General features: G+C 41.6%; 1 protein-coding gene across 1 annotated transcript in view; it reads right to left on the reverse strand.

The window, feature by feature from the left end:
- Nucleotides 1-12,884, reverse strand: part of LOC117153819 (uncharacterized) — a 33,174-nt gene extending 20,290 nt beyond the window's left edge. The window contains exon 1 of the mRNA XM_033328215.2: nucleotides 8,194-12,884. Within this exon, the coding sequence (XP_033184106.2) occupies nucleotides 8,194-11,588 (3,395 nt within the window). The 5' untranslated portion in view covers nucleotides 11,589-12,884. The remainder of the gene's footprint in view (nucleotides 1-8,193) is intronic.
- Between the last annotated feature and the right edge of the window lie 2,813 nt (nucleotides 12,885-15,697).

Below are 15,697 nucleotides of genomic sequence, written 5' to 3' on the forward strand. Positions count from 1 at the left end.
CGAGTCAGGTATCTCGAGTATCGACAAGTATCTCACGTATCTTGCGTAACTCGAGTATCATCTCGCTTCTCTTTGTAGGGTACGCTTTGCCCAGTAGTACACGCTGCCCGCTCAAGTAGTCCAGACAGCATTGCTACCAGCATTGCGTGCAACGCTTCACGCCTGTACTCCAGTTTTACTTACGTTCATGCAACGGTCACCTTGAAATTTTTTCCTAATCCGATTCGTAGAAGTAGCCGAGTTACGAGAAATTATGTGACTTACTTGACCCGAGATAGAAATGATGAGAAACGCGGTTATAAAAAGTATATTACCAAGAATACGAGACTTTTTAAAATAAAATCAAGTAATAACAGAAGAAATAAAAATAAAAAACGCTTCTAGCAGCGTAAAGATTTTATTTCGATCGAATTATCAGCAGGTGTTTGTAAGTTTTGTCATTGTTTTAAAATAGTTGAACTCATTTTTGGAATTACACTTACTATGTGCATATTATGGAAAAGCTTTGCGAGTTATCCTTTTCCGATAAAGTCACTCGAGCAGACTATTTCTCAAATATAACGAACTCTTGGTTACTACCATGTAACATACTTGCCACATATTAACATATTTTTTCCAACGTGTAATTACAATTGAACTGCGAATGATGTATGTATTTACCTTGCTAAGATTATCGTACTTTACTATATGCGCAATATTCAGAGATAGTCAATGGAAAGACTATGTTTTCAAACGATAAAGAACTATTTTACATACTATTCAAATAACTACTTTACAATTAGCATTCAAGAACGAGCGCAAGCTGATTCGTGAAAACTCGATATTACGTAAATTCTTCTATCTTTGAAACATTCATCGTTTTAACTTATCGTCCTGCTTTCGCTCTTTCACTATTTATTTGCATTTTATCTTGTACAATGCCAGGGTCATCTGACAAAATTATACATTATTTTAATCGGGCGGTATCCATATTTAATTGATTCAGTTCCCGATATATTCGAACCATGAGTCTTCAAAGAGACGTAATTCAATTACAAGGACAGCGAAGAACGTTGAATTTCATCGATCGAGAAAGCACGAGACGTTTTCGAACCGATTCCTCCGAAGCGGCTATGTCGCTCGTACTCATCGATCCGTTTCTAAAGGGGCGTTCACATCGGTGATTTGAACGAGCAGAAACGGAGCACCGAACGAGTCGTTCCCTTCTACCTCTAAAACCGACGTAATGTAGACCGCGTATTTTTATGCAAATTCATATATTTGAGAACATGATAAAAAAAGTAGAAGCTCGATAGAAAATTATTTTACCTACTTAATAATACAGAAAGCGCTATACTTTGGGTATTTTTTATACTTTGGGTATCCGCGCAACTTCCCGCTTTCAAACTTCCAATAAATTCAGAAAAATCTGCAATCCAGACGTAAGACATGCCCTGATCAGGATTACCGCGAATGTTTATAAAGCCCGTATTTTACGAGCGTTATTAGCAACCAGGATGGTACGAATTGCGGCGACTGTCGGTGGTTTTACCGTAAATATAGAGGGAGGCGAAGGACAGCCAAAAGAGAAAAGATGGAGGAGACAAAGAGAGGAAAAGAAAGAGGAAGCGCGCTACGAAATGGCGGAGGGAAAGAAAACCAATTAGAAATATAAGAAAAAAAGTGAAAAACTCGGTGGAAAGGGATTGAATAGGAGGTGGGGAAACGAAGGGTTGAAAAAGAAGAATTTCAAGAGGCACGGATAAACGGAGAAGGAGAGAACCAGAGGACGGAGAAAAACAAGAGACGAATATAGAGATCGAGATGAAGAGAAAGATAGAGACAAGTTCCTACTATCCTTCTCGTTTTATCCCTCTCCTCCGCCTCCTGAACCCCGTGGCAGAAACGTGGGCGTGGACGTAGGCGAGGTAAGCCTTCAGGGCCGGCGAACATCGACCGATCCAACTGGACGCATCGTAAATCGTGACCAGCCTCGTGATTCTCCAACAACAATGATAGACACATCCATATACGACTTTTTATTGGACAATTTTCGAATGTTGCGTCGGTCAAATCGAAAAAAAAAAGAAAAGAACACGACCCTGTCAACATTGGGAGAAGCAGCGAATTGTATAATTAAGGTAGCTTCTGGGAAACGAAGTAGTACAAGTCAGTGCTTTGGGCGTGTAATTTTGGCTTAACGTATTCCTTCGATTAATAAAGAATCATCGTCTGAATATCGATATTCGAGATGCTTAATTCTATTTAATGGACTTCAATGATGTTAATTGTATTTCTTTCTTTTTTTCAATCATCGATTTGTATAATTTCATCGATCTAACAAAATACAAAGAAATAAACGCGATTCCAGCAAAAGTTATTCCTCGTTACAAACGGAAAGAAAGCAAAACTAATTGACGAGCAAATATCGAAGATAAATCAAAGAGACGCGGGATAAACAAGATGAGTAATGTAAAAAAAAAAAAAAAAAAAAAGAAATTAAGAGAAAAGTGATCAATTATCCGGCAGGAATACGTCCGTAATAGAGAAAATCCCGCGAAAATGTAATCGAAAGACATTGATAATTTGCCACTCGATTGCGACCGGGAAAAAAAAGTGACGGACGTTTTTATCGGTAATGCGTTTTAAACGATGCAAGAACGAGGCGAGGTAAAACGCAAATCGAGCTATCCACGATCAGTGGCGTCGAAAAAACAAGCGTTCCTGGCGTCTAGGCATCGGAGAATGCCAAACACCAGCAAAACGTTAAAACGAGCTTTGATTTTAATTTCCTGCATTCTCCCTCGTTGTTGGCCCGCGGCTTTCGAATTCCCGTTCGTACGATCGATGAACGTTCGTGTCGTCACATGAGAACCCTCCTTTAATACCTCTCCCTCTCATTAAAGCCGTCCGCTCAACGCACGCGGAGAGTAGCATCCTAATGCTATTTACACAAGTGTTCCGCCGGAGCGAAAGGGCGTTCGAAACTGTTCCTCCGCGTTGTGACGCCGTGCCAGCGTGTTACAATAAAATATCCATTTGCTTTGAGCCGTATCTAACCGCCGTTAACTGCAAAACTTACATTCGATTCGTCTCTTAACGTCTTACGTCGTCTCTTAACGCTTAACGTCTCTTTAGTCTCGTACACGCGAACCCGTGTTTCGTTAGCTCATAATCAGATGTACTCCGACGATTCGATGGCTCGGACAACGTAAGTGGAATTAAGTTTGATCGTTCGAGTCATCGAGAAATTCGGTTTGTTCGTATCGTCCGATAATAAATAGGAGAAGTATAGGCAGGTCGAAAAGTTCGAGTTAAGTTCGATCGTTCGAATGATCGGGAAATTCGGCTAAAATTGAAGTATAAATTAAAGTTGACGAGCCAAGTGCTTTCACTCGAATTAGCTGCGTTGCGATCTTTTTTTTTTAAACCTAACCTCGCTTACGAATCGACGCAGAAAAAGATAAAGATATTTATAGCATAACATCGGATGATGTTACGGAGACATATTTAAATTTATTTTTATACATTACCAAAAAAATAGGCAGTATATGCCAATATGCAAAGATATGCAAAACACGATCTATTCGTTATTGACAAATATTAAATAATGTTTTTATATTTGAAAATTGTTTGTTTAATACCTGTTATCTAACCTTGCTCCAACAGCATTCAGGTTTGATGATAATTACGGTTATAATTATAACCTTCACGGTTATTAAATCGATTAACTAATTATACATGTGATGGTGAATTGCAACGATTTAAAGAAAGATGTGCATGCGATTTGTGAAAATCGCATCTGCGCAGTATTTGTATATCCGATATGTTATGCGTATATGTTAATTTCCCTTCGATACAAACCGATTACGTTGAAGAGAGCTATTCGATTCTAATACGATAACTACGTTCGACTTTTTGCATGAAACAAGATTGTCGTTTTAAATTAATTAATTGGTAACTAATACAAAGATGTTATTTCGCACTAATATCCTTGGTTATTTATTTCTTACGTAGTATTCGAATCTCAAGTAAAAGTTTCTGCCAGTCGTGAATCCTATTATTATACCGACAATGAAGGTAATTTTAATGAGTACGTTATAATAGGAAGTAACGGAAACAATGGGAAGAATCGAGAGAGGTAATGACTTATACGAATAACGACGTTTCCATAGAAATAAAATAAGAACTTGGAAGCTGGAAAATTATTTTCGTTAAACTTTCATTAACGTTCTGGCCGCTACGCGATTGCTTTCATAAAGAAGCAAACACGCAGCGTTCTATTATTTCCCAAGCGTATTTAAGAAGAAACCATATTAATCTCTCGTTTAAAGTTGATTATTTTTTCACAAAGATTAATAATTCGCATTTCTACGTATATCGTACAAATACTTTCCAACGTACACGTTTTCGTAAGATCAGCGAAACACATAAATTTTAAGTAATCGCGGTGAAACCGATCTATGAGCGAAAGGAATATACTGAAATAGTTCGAGATCCCAAGGTTTAACTCGATACTATTTTACTGCGAGGAAAACACAATAGGTACGTCACAGATATCTTTATCAATCCTTCGTGGCAGGACCGAAGACTATGAATTTGAAATATCTGCTTGCGCAACAGTTTCGTCGCAAAACGTAGACAAGGAGCGTAGGACAAAACTCGGAGCCACGACCCACTTTCGTACCGTGCCAATTGCCGATCGTGGAACACACAGTCCTAATTAGAGAAGTCTCGAACACCAATTAGAAGCCACGTGTTACAAGATCGACCAACAGAATTCGACCACCTCGTGAGAAAATCGCTGTCCAGTTGGAAAAACGTTTCTCAATGCGTCTATCCAACGATTTCGTCTTTTTTTTTCGTTCGTTTTCTTCGCGATAACCTTCTATCATCGATCGTTCTATTCCAAACATTCGAAGTCGTCCTCCGTGAAAATTCATATGGCAGACGTTCAACGACGAATAAATTATGACAAGCCGAGTGTTCGATCCACATTGGTCTCGATATTCTCGCTAAGATTAAATGCTAGAAAGTTGAGGAATTCGGACTCTTCGTCTTGGAACGAATGTTCTAATCTAAGTGATCGAATGACTCCCCTTCACCAATTATTCCGGAATTCTAACCTAAATCGCGCAAATTCTCTCACACGCTTGTGAAAACGTGGATCGAATAAGAAAAAAGAAAAAATTATTTTTCGCGACGCCAATTTCCACGCGGCAAGTATTTTTCGCCATTAATCCCATTCTCGGTTTTATACAGCCGTGAATGTTATTTACGCGTCATAAATAAATGAAATTACCGCGTATCAAACTAGTTTTAGTTTTAGTCTCTTACTATTTCTTCCTGTCAGGATGAAAAAGTTATGTGACAACTATCGGATAAAAGCAACTTACAAAGAAATTTTGCAGTTTATAAATGTTTCACTGCCAGCGATAAAATAGATTTAACTCTTCGAAAGTGAGAATTTCACGACTCGAAGGCGGTCCACGCTTTCTTCCCGACAAATATAAATATTCCTCAGTAACAAATTGAAATATAAGGAATCTACAGAATCGTTTAGCGAAAATCATTTCAAATACAACTTCGAATTCATATAATATTCGCCGGAGAATTTATTATTGCCACTACACGTTTATTTTTTTATCGCGCCTCTACTTTGTATTCTTTTCATATTCCATTGCTTTACTCCCTTGTAAATAACCAGAAACTTTCTTAAATCTACTTGATTCAATTACAAAAGTAAAATTGGAGCATCAGACAGATCCGCCTCAATTTCGAAACGTAAAGAAAGTTTAACAGAAGTAGAGATTATACCTTCGTGCATAATTTACTAGAGAGAAAAAGAGAGAGAGAGAGAGAGAGATATGATCGCATCTTAGACAACGTTAAGACATAATCTAAACTCGAGATTTTTATGATATTTACAAGAAGCGATATTTACAGGAAGCAAATCGCGGAACCTTGTCGAATGTTGTTAATTGGTAGCAAGAGGAAGCGCATCGATCATGCTCGCGTCTCTCTACGTAGGAGGTAGCGCAGCAGTTTACCACGTTCGATCTCGTTTAAATATTTAACGGCGGTCATGTATGCACGTCGATCGGCTCGTTATAACCGGACTGACAGACCGGAGGTGGAGCCTGCGAGATACAGTCGCTATCGTTCGCTCGGTATTAAAATGCAAATGATCGCACTATCACCGATCCGTTCTTGGTATCAGTGTGTTACCTCCGTCGTCGCGGACTCGCAAAATACCCTGACTCCATCTCCTTTCCCGTTCTGTATGCATAAAGTATCGTCGTACGCCGCACACCGTACACCTTTCCACGTATCGATACGTATAGAAATTTAATTGTTCAACCACGATTACCATTAAGTACATAGATCGAAATTTAATTGTTCTCGAGGCAATAGCCATCGAACGACCCGAGTGAACTATAGGATGGAACAGTGAAAGTGACAAGGGCAAGATGCTGTTACGTTAAACGCTTCGATAGTTGCTCCTTTATGACCCGTTTCGTTGATTAATATAGTCCACTTACCAACGCCGAACGGCGAAAAACTGATCGGTACCAGTTATGCGATTATTGATTAATTCTCTCCAGCTATAGAACAGTCGCGATAACATATTACGATGTGTAATACGTAATATAAAAAAGAATACTTCTAAGTTCATTAAAACCTACTACCGTTAATTGAATAATACCGAGACTGCAAGATGTTGATGGTTAATTATTGATTTACCACGACACGCTTTCTCGACCGGTGTTGGTGTTAAAACTTCTATATAATACAAGATATTCAATAAATCGATTATTAATGAAAGTGCTTTCGGAGCTAGCTACTGGTTGGGTAATTGTGAATTCCGATGTCGCGTGGTATGCATGTTAAGTACATTTAATAGGTGTAATTTAATAATTTGCAATGATTAGGTCGAACCTTGTTACTTACGTCAGTAAATATAGGTAAAGACAGGATAAAGAAGTATGAAATACGATATCTAAACTGGTTAGTACCGGACGAGATATTCGACGAAATAAAATTTGAATCTAGATGACGATTTTTTAACGCACGAATTGAAAAGAATATGAATAATCTCCGTCGATAATCGACGATCTCTAGAAAGATCTATTTCTATGGCAAATTGTTGTTTAAAAAAAAGTTCTTTTATTCGTTCTTTAACTCGTACTTTAATCGTAAAAATTCACTTTAACGAACAATACGTTTGCATCGACAGCAACGGCGGCTCCAATTTCTTTTTTTTTTTTTCGCTGGCAACATCGCGTCTGCGAGTTTGATTCTACATCTAAATGCAGATTGAAGTTGCAGTGAGAGGTTAATCCGTGGATTCTCAATTTTATATGCTTTTCGTGATGTTTCTTTTTTCTTTTTCACCCTTTCGTCCGCCTCTCTTTCGCATTAATTACAGTCGACGTCATAGAGACCAGACGGTGTTTCATTCCAACGTGTTTCATGCGATATTTCCCTCTCCTCGTGCAAAAGATAAATAAAATATAACCATGGATAATTATCTTTATCGAAGAAATAATATCTGACGGATAAAAGAGATCTAGTTGAAAAGCGATTCATTGGAGAACGCGTAAGACAATGAACAACCGTCCCTATATTCTGCCTCACTGAAATGGTTACCCGCATCTGTACGGCTGTTACGAGCGTACGTTTGCCACGATTAAAATGTTCCAATGCGGTTACATTTCATGCAGTCATTGGTCAAAAGACGCGTACTATCACAGAGAACCTTAGGACAAAGCGTTTGGCAAAATAAAAGTGACGGCTGCCGTTTCACTGCTCCGGGGTACGAGTTAATGCTTCTAACGTACGAATGTTCTTTCCCGTTCGAGTTGGATAAAATAAACGACACTTCGTGATAATAGGATGCGCTTCAATTTCTTGCCACGAAACACGTTCTTATTAAGTCCCTTATCTATTCTATTTTAATGTCATATACATAAGTTATGTAAATGGACACTTGCGTCACCTGATTGAATTATTTCTTATTCTATGCCGTGGCTAATTATATATCACCGCGAGTCGAACAAACTCTTCCGATCGAACGAGCAAATATCACGTATTCCCTGAATAACTAAACGTAAGGCTAATCTTTAATATAGAGATATCCATATTCGCGTTAAAATCATGCTCCTCGTATTTTCCATATTGAATAAGATAAAATATTAAACGAGTAAGAATTACCTGCCGAACAGAGGATGCCAAAGTTGCGACTCTTCGGGCGAATTGGCCGTGGAGCTGACTTCCGGTTCCTGTTTAAGCAATCCGCTCCGTACCCTGAGCAACGGGAGGTAAGTGGTGGTTCTTCGACCACTGGAGAGATCGATCGGTGCCGGCATTAGCGTGCCGATTGGTTTGCAGCTGAGCTTGGGTCTCGTTTGCAACGCGTTTTTCGTTCCGTTGCTCGCGTGACCGGATCCTCTGTTAGTGCCGTTGTTGATTCTTGGATGCGACTGTCGTGACCTGCAGACCGGACCCTCGCCGTGATCGAGGACGTGCTGAAGATGAGCCAAGGATATCACCAATAAATCTGGATCCCTAAGGAGATCCGGCCTGGTTAGCGCTTCTGGCAGTCTTAGTTCTGGCCTGGAGGCCAACAGTTTCGGAATTTCAGTGGCCGGAGCCGCTGCCAGACCTGGCAAATAGTCTCTCGGTACCAGAAGCGGATCCGGTATCAAATGTCCGGACGTCTCGATCAATTCTCTAAGCTGACTAGCAGGATCCAAAAGGTTGTCGGTGCTACTGGACGTGGCGCAAGCTTCCTCCATGGCGTGCATTCGATGCTTTGCAGATGATTTTTGATAGGAACTCGATTGGTTCTTTTGCCTACCAACTGACCATTCGGCGGACATTGGTCTCTTGGGTGTGGCTCGATCCGTCACGAAGTACGTACTATGGATATCACCGCTGGACATTGGTCTACCAGAGTTCCTTATCTCCTGAGTGTGAACGTTCAATCGTTCCTGAAAGCTTCTGTTAACTTTCCTGTTTACGCTACTTCTCTCCATGTCCTTCGGATCGGCACGAATAGTAAGATGATCGCTGGGTATTTGATCGCAGCGATTCGAAATCTCTTTCTGCTTCTCGTAATCTCTGACCTCCAACTGATTCGGCGACGACAAAATACCTTTCAAAGTTAGATCGTTCTTCGCGTCTTCCGAACAAGATACCGAACAAGGGGGACTAGGTAGCAATCTCTCGAGATACGCGGAAGAGGGTCTCCTGGAAGCCGGGGAACATGGAATTCCACTCGGTTGCGGCGAGACAACGGTGCCACGTGTCCGAAGTTCCTCGAGGACTTGCTCGTCGAAATGTTCTACATCCTGATACTTGCATTTAGCTTGAGCCTCGCTGTTTCTGCTCGAGCTGATCCAATGAGCCTGATTTTTCGTATTCTCCAGAGGAGTCTTCCGATCTTCCGAGTTTCCTATGTTTTGCCTGTGGAAGTAATCCCTATCGGACTCGTAAGCTAGCGAGTCGGCGACTTTCTGTCGTCTAAGATCTTCCAATACTTGCGAATCGCAATCGTCTTCTTCCTCTTCCAAGTCTCTCTCGTTGTCGTCTTCCTCGTGAGGAAATCCGCCCGTCTTCGACTCGCCCGAGTAAGCCTCGTTCTTGGGGAAATTCACGGTACTTTCCGGCGACTCGACGCGCGCTTTCATACTCGGAGAAGTCGAATGATTCGCGATTATTTGAGAATTTCGATATCGGTAACTGGGTATGATAATGGACAAACCGGGAAGATTCTTCGGAGAAGTCGTGGTTCCTTGCGTTTCCGTTGCAGAATCCGTGTTCTTCAACAATCTTTCGACGCACTCCGCTTGAGAATCGGGCGATCGACTCGACGACGACGACGACGCTTTCGACGCTGGTCTCGTCAACGACATAGCTATATTTTTCGTTATTTCCGGAGTGTGAGTCCTGGTAATAGAAACCGAAAGACCTGGTGTATTTCTCAGCGCATTCAAAATCTTCGAGCTATCGTTATAATCTATTTTCACTGGTTCACCGGGTTCGTCGGGTCGCTCGTCTTCCGCTTCCAATTGCGCGTCGTCCACAGACATCATACTTTGCCATTTAGAATGAGAATTCGTTCTACACTTTGGTCTATTTCCAAGGCCACCGTCCGCTTCGGCAATCTTGCACGATTTCGAGTCCGAAATGTTGTTCTTTATAGAAACGATGATGACATCGTTCTTCGTTTCGGGCTTCTTCTCTTCTTCGTTTTCGTAATTGGTGAATATCTTCTCTTCGTGGATCTGTATTTTATCGCCGGCGAGATTGTCGTTCGTTTTAACGATATCTTCCAGCTGTTGATAGCTGGAAATCGTTTCGTTCCTCGATTGTTCTTTAACCTTACCCGATAATTCCGTGAGAACCGCTGCGCTAAAGTCTTTGATTTTACTCTCACTGGGTTTATTATGAAGATTCTCGTTGAGAACCTCGTACGTTTTCGTCGAGTCGACGGGCAAATCAGCACTAGGCGTATCGGTAGCTAGAACCGGCGAGGCCGTGACATCGATCATGTTCAATATGTCCTGAATGCCTGCCTTGTTCACGTGTTTTCTTTTTTCATTATCCACTGCTGGCTTCTCTTCACCGGCGATAACATCATCTTCGCCCTGCCCCTTCTCGTCTTTTCCCCGTCTTTGAAGGACATTCTGATGAACGCCTTGAGGCAATTGAGAAAAATGTAGTTGTTCCAGTACTACTCGCGGTTGAAACAGCTTATCTTTCTGCAGCCTTTCGAGATTGTTCCTTCCGTTGCAGCTCGACGAATCTTTCTCGAACTTATTTCCCTCCTTTATCTCGTTTTCGTTCGCGTCTTCTTCATCGTCGTCCTCTTGCTCCTCGTCTTCATCCTCCTCCTCCTCCTCCTCTTCCTCCTCCTCGTCGTCGTCGTCGTCCTCCTCCTCCTCCTCTTCTTCTTCGTCCTCCTCTTCTATGTCCTCCTCGTCGTCGTCATCGTCGGAACATGGTACTCTTTGTCGTTCCTCGTCCCAATTTTCTTTGATCTTTGCGTTATTCCGCATTTCGTCCAGAGGAAATCCGTAATCACGTCGATGTTTGCTCTTTCTACTAACCTCATCGTAACTTCTCTTTTTTCCAACATCGTCCTTGCCGACGAAACCGTTGGTTCGCCCGTTGGCTAGCTCGTTCGCGCAGATATGTCGAAGGTTGAGCGTTGTATGCCCTGTCTGATTGTTGATGTCTTTTTCTTCGTTTGTGTCGGACGAATTCGAAGAGTTTGCGCTGCTCGTCTTCTGGGAGGTAACTCCCAAGGCAGTCGAGTACATGTTGGACGCCGTTCTCGGTATCGAACGCCATCCTTGCGCCGTCTTCGTCAACTTGATACGATTCCTTTTGTCGTAGTCCTCGCATCTTACCTCGACGATTCTTTGCTCTCGCTGCGATGCCCAGAGAAAAATCGGATTCACTTTCGGCCGTTTCTCTTCCGGTTCGTCCGAGGACCGTTCTTGCCGAATCTGCTTCTGATGCTTTTGATGATGGTGATGGTGATGATGATGATGACGTCTTTGTCGACGGGGCGCTGTGCCCCGTGCAGGGGCCCCGCTCATCACTCCATCCAACGAGCGGTTATTACTCTGCCACCCGTCCACCGAGACGACTTCTTCTGACAACCGCTCCTCTTCTTCCAATCGCGTTAAGTAACTTCTCGGCCCGCCGATCAACCAGAACGTGCTATCTAAAAGTAACTCTTAAAATATTCACTGTACATCGATATTTCTACATCAGTCGGCTCGCAAAGGATAGTTTTTTTATTCGCGATTACATCGCCCGATCGCTCGCTAAGCATACACTGTGATAACCTTATACTATGCAGCTCCATCGACTAAGTGATTAAGCGGTATCATGGGTGGCTCGGATTCACCCTGATCAGGTTCGACTCACCCTGAAGTCAATTTCTCACCGTCCATTAACAAACAAGACAATTTCAAGCAAGCAACGATCGATCTTAAGGGCATTGACATTGTTGACCTAGCACTTCCGCGAACAAGATGCACCGGACACATAGGCCACGCTCTTGTCTTCCTCGACGTTTCCGTTGCCAGTGTTCGACCGCTTAATTTTATTCGCTTCTCCTCCGTTCTTTTTGTTGTACGTTTCGCGACAGCGGAAACTTTCCGCCAGTTTTGATCCACACCGGACGTCGAACTGAAGATTCACGGCTACACCGCCGATTACTATTATCTATTATCTAAAAACACGACGGTATCGCGAAGGTGTCGAATCCACCGATGCCGGAGGTCGTCGACGTTCACCCGGCTATCGAACCGCGATATAGAACAGGGCGAGCGAGAGCAGAGGATCAGCGAGCTCGTCGATTTTCATCGAGGTATCTACAACGTCGATTTGCATCGAGCTTGCGGCGTCGACTCCGTCGAGCTTACGGCTGGCAGCACTGAGTATGTTCGACCCATCGAGCTTCTCTTCAACTATTCGCTTCTCTCTTTCCACCGGCGTTATTCTCTCTATCTCTCTCTTCCTCCCTCCCCCTCCCTCTCTCTTTCTCTCTCTTTCTCTCTGTCGCTGCTTACACGGTGGTTGCGCCGGCCTTGTTGCACCCTAAATCTCTCTCCTCGAAATTCTTTAATCCTTTCCACTGTCCCGACTTCGCGACTTCAAGGTCCGTTTCCAACAAGCGCGTTCTCTTCCTTTCAGCTTTTTTCACGGGGTTTCTGCACGCATTCCTGCAACGACACCTTTATCCTTGACCATGCACGAATCGTCGACGATGAAATCGTGGCTGACGAACAATTGTCATCGATGACATAACACTCAGAAGATTTATCCACCGGTTACATGTCGTTACGCGCGGAGTCACTGTCTGGGAGCTACTGTCGGTACCTCCTCGTTGCCTTCCACTTCGTCGCCGCCGCCCCCGCTCCACGGAATCGCGAGCCAGGACCGGATCTATCCGTGATGCCCTTGTCTTATTTCCTTCGTTTCTCCTCTTTCGTTTGCTTCCTTAAAAACAATTATTTCTATTTACTTTGCCCTTTTTTACCATTTACGCTTTAAGTCGTCGAAACTTATGATTTCTATGGGAGAACTTTGAAAATACGTATCGTTGGAGGATTCGGTGGAAATAATTTGTTTGGCTACTTCTGAACGATGCGATAGATCTTATAACTCTAATGTTGGCTATTTTTGTCTATGTCAGTTACTTTGGTGCACCGAAAACTAATTGAAATTTTAGATTTGGATAAAGTTGTTGGTGAGAAATACGAAATTTAGTACGATACGTCCTGATGTTTTTATGCCATACCGTACGATTAAATTAAAAATAGTGCTGTAATAATATAAGCCAGCAATAAGTTTCTTCCAATTTGTTTTATTTTTTTCTTTGGTATCGTTAATGCGCTATATCGTTCGTCTATTGAATCATTTTAGTAATTCGGGACCATTTGATCGAGTTAAATTTAGCATGCAAATTTTTTAAATAATTTCCGCACCAAAATAGACATTTTAATTTTATGCTTTGCAAGTGTGTAAGTGAATAAACGCGTCGCAAGTTATTTATAAAGTAAAGTGTGTTTCCACATTTTCAACGCGAGATTCGATCTTCTCGGTTCTTTTATGCCAAAAGCAATGTGACAACTTTTATACCAGATTAATCGACTACTTAAAGATGCTAATTCTCATTTATTTCATAACGCTTTGTAACTTTGTTCGCAATTATTAAATCTCTTTATTCGTATGAGTCATCGAAGGCCACACGCGTATATCTTTATAATTTTATACTATAAAAACATTTCAGAACATTTCCATAGTAATTTAATAGAAAAACACGGTATATTTCCGATAAATTTTTTCTTATCCATATTCAACCATTGCTGTATGTATTGCCCCTTTCAATTTATCAAATTATCGCAACACAACAAATCAAATCGTATAGTTAGATTTCATATAGTTCGATATTTGATAATGTTAGTTTGCTAATATCGTAAATTAGCTAATATCGTAATGAAAGTAAATTAGTGCGCGAGGCGGTGCTGATATGAATCTAGTACGGGGCGACAAGACGTATAGACCCGGCACTATAACGTTCTTACCCCTTACCCCGAGATAGCCAGCTCGCGACCGGAGCACCGACCATGGAAAGAGACCGAAGGTACGCCGAACGAGGACAGACGCAGAGGAAGAGAATGGGATAACCTGTGTGTATATACGGGTATACAGAGTGTACCGAAGGTAACTTCGATTACAATGGTATCAACGATTTTACCGGCATTAAAACAGAGAAAAATCCTGTCGATTAAGCTGCGCGTTATCAACAACCCTTTCTTCTGTCGTTTTAAATCCGCAATATTCGATAACGAAGTGTTTCAACGATTTTCCTAACATCTCCAATTGCGAGTAACAAATTAGCGCGAGGTCGTGACTAATTCGAACGTTGAACGAACTCTTTTTCCGATTCTCTATATATCGGATTTATACGTATTTTATTGTCAATTTCACACGATTCCAATATTGTCCAATATTCGGATATTTTTGATGTGCAACATGGACACACGGAAAGGAAAGAAAAGAGAACGAAAGAAAAAAAAAAGGAGAAAAAGGAGAGCGTTGGTATTTTCTGAACGAGAGATTTACCCGTGTCCCCGACGAGGAACTAGTTTTCGATAAACGAGCACCTCCTCGTTAAGTGGCTCCACGAAGGGGGCCGAAATCGTACTCACCCTATATCCCCGAAGCGTTCGCGGGATAGAGAGGCCCTGAGAGGTCAAAGTGGAAGAGAGAGGATCGTGCACCAAGTGAGAAGCGGTGGAACAGAGAGAGAGAAATATTTTTATTAAAAGGAGGGAGGCGACTCAATGGAGGGATAAAGACAGATTCGCGGCGCAGTACACCGTGTCGGATGCTGATGCTGCATTAAGCCCCGTTTGCACTTCCGCCCTTCCATTCGCAAGCTTCGATCCTTTCATACGCTCCCTTCGCGCCGCTGCCGCCAATTGTTTCGATGATTTTTATTTTATATGATATTCCTGACAATTCTACTGAAAATAATCCAACATCGCGGGCGAGATACTTGCTTTGTTGATTTTTTTCATTTCAGAGCAGTTCGGTTCAGCAATTCCGAATAAAACACGGTTGGGGACACTTTGATAATATCAACCTGATTCGATGAACGTCAATTATATGAGAAAAGAACAGATAAAATCGAGTATATGTTTAAATCGGAGTAAAATGTAATTTCAAATGTCATCGTGGTTTTAACGACGTTCGTAGGAAATTCTACAGTTAGGTTAAAATAACAATGAATACGATAGCGGTAATTATATCGTTTCAGACAATATTTCATTTAGAAGTAACATAGTTACGAAACTGAAAATAAATTGTTTCCTATCTACAACAACGAACTAAATGTTAGAATATAACATTTTTTCCTGAATTTTTGATGAAAGCTTAATTGACGATATTCCGTGTATTTTATACTTCTAAGTTTCAAACAGGATACACAACGAATTTCACAATGCCAGGTATCATTGTGTTGAAGAACCATCGACAAACAATGTTACGAAGAGGGGTCTGCGTGTCTAAGGACGTAATCATAAAAGAAATTCTTTCAAATGAAAGCACTATTGACTCGACAGTGTTGCATCACGATGAACGATGACCCGACGATTTACAATTTCGGTATGTTGATATTCACGATTTCGAC

The sequence above is a fragment of the Bombus vancouverensis genome, chromosome 3 (genome assembly GCF_051014615.1).
Source record: "Bombus vancouverensis nearcticus chromosome 3, iyBomVanc1_principal, whole genome shotgun sequence".
Classification (NCBI taxonomy): Eukaryota; Metazoa; Arthropoda; class Insecta; order Hymenoptera; family Apidae; genus Bombus; species Bombus vancouverensis.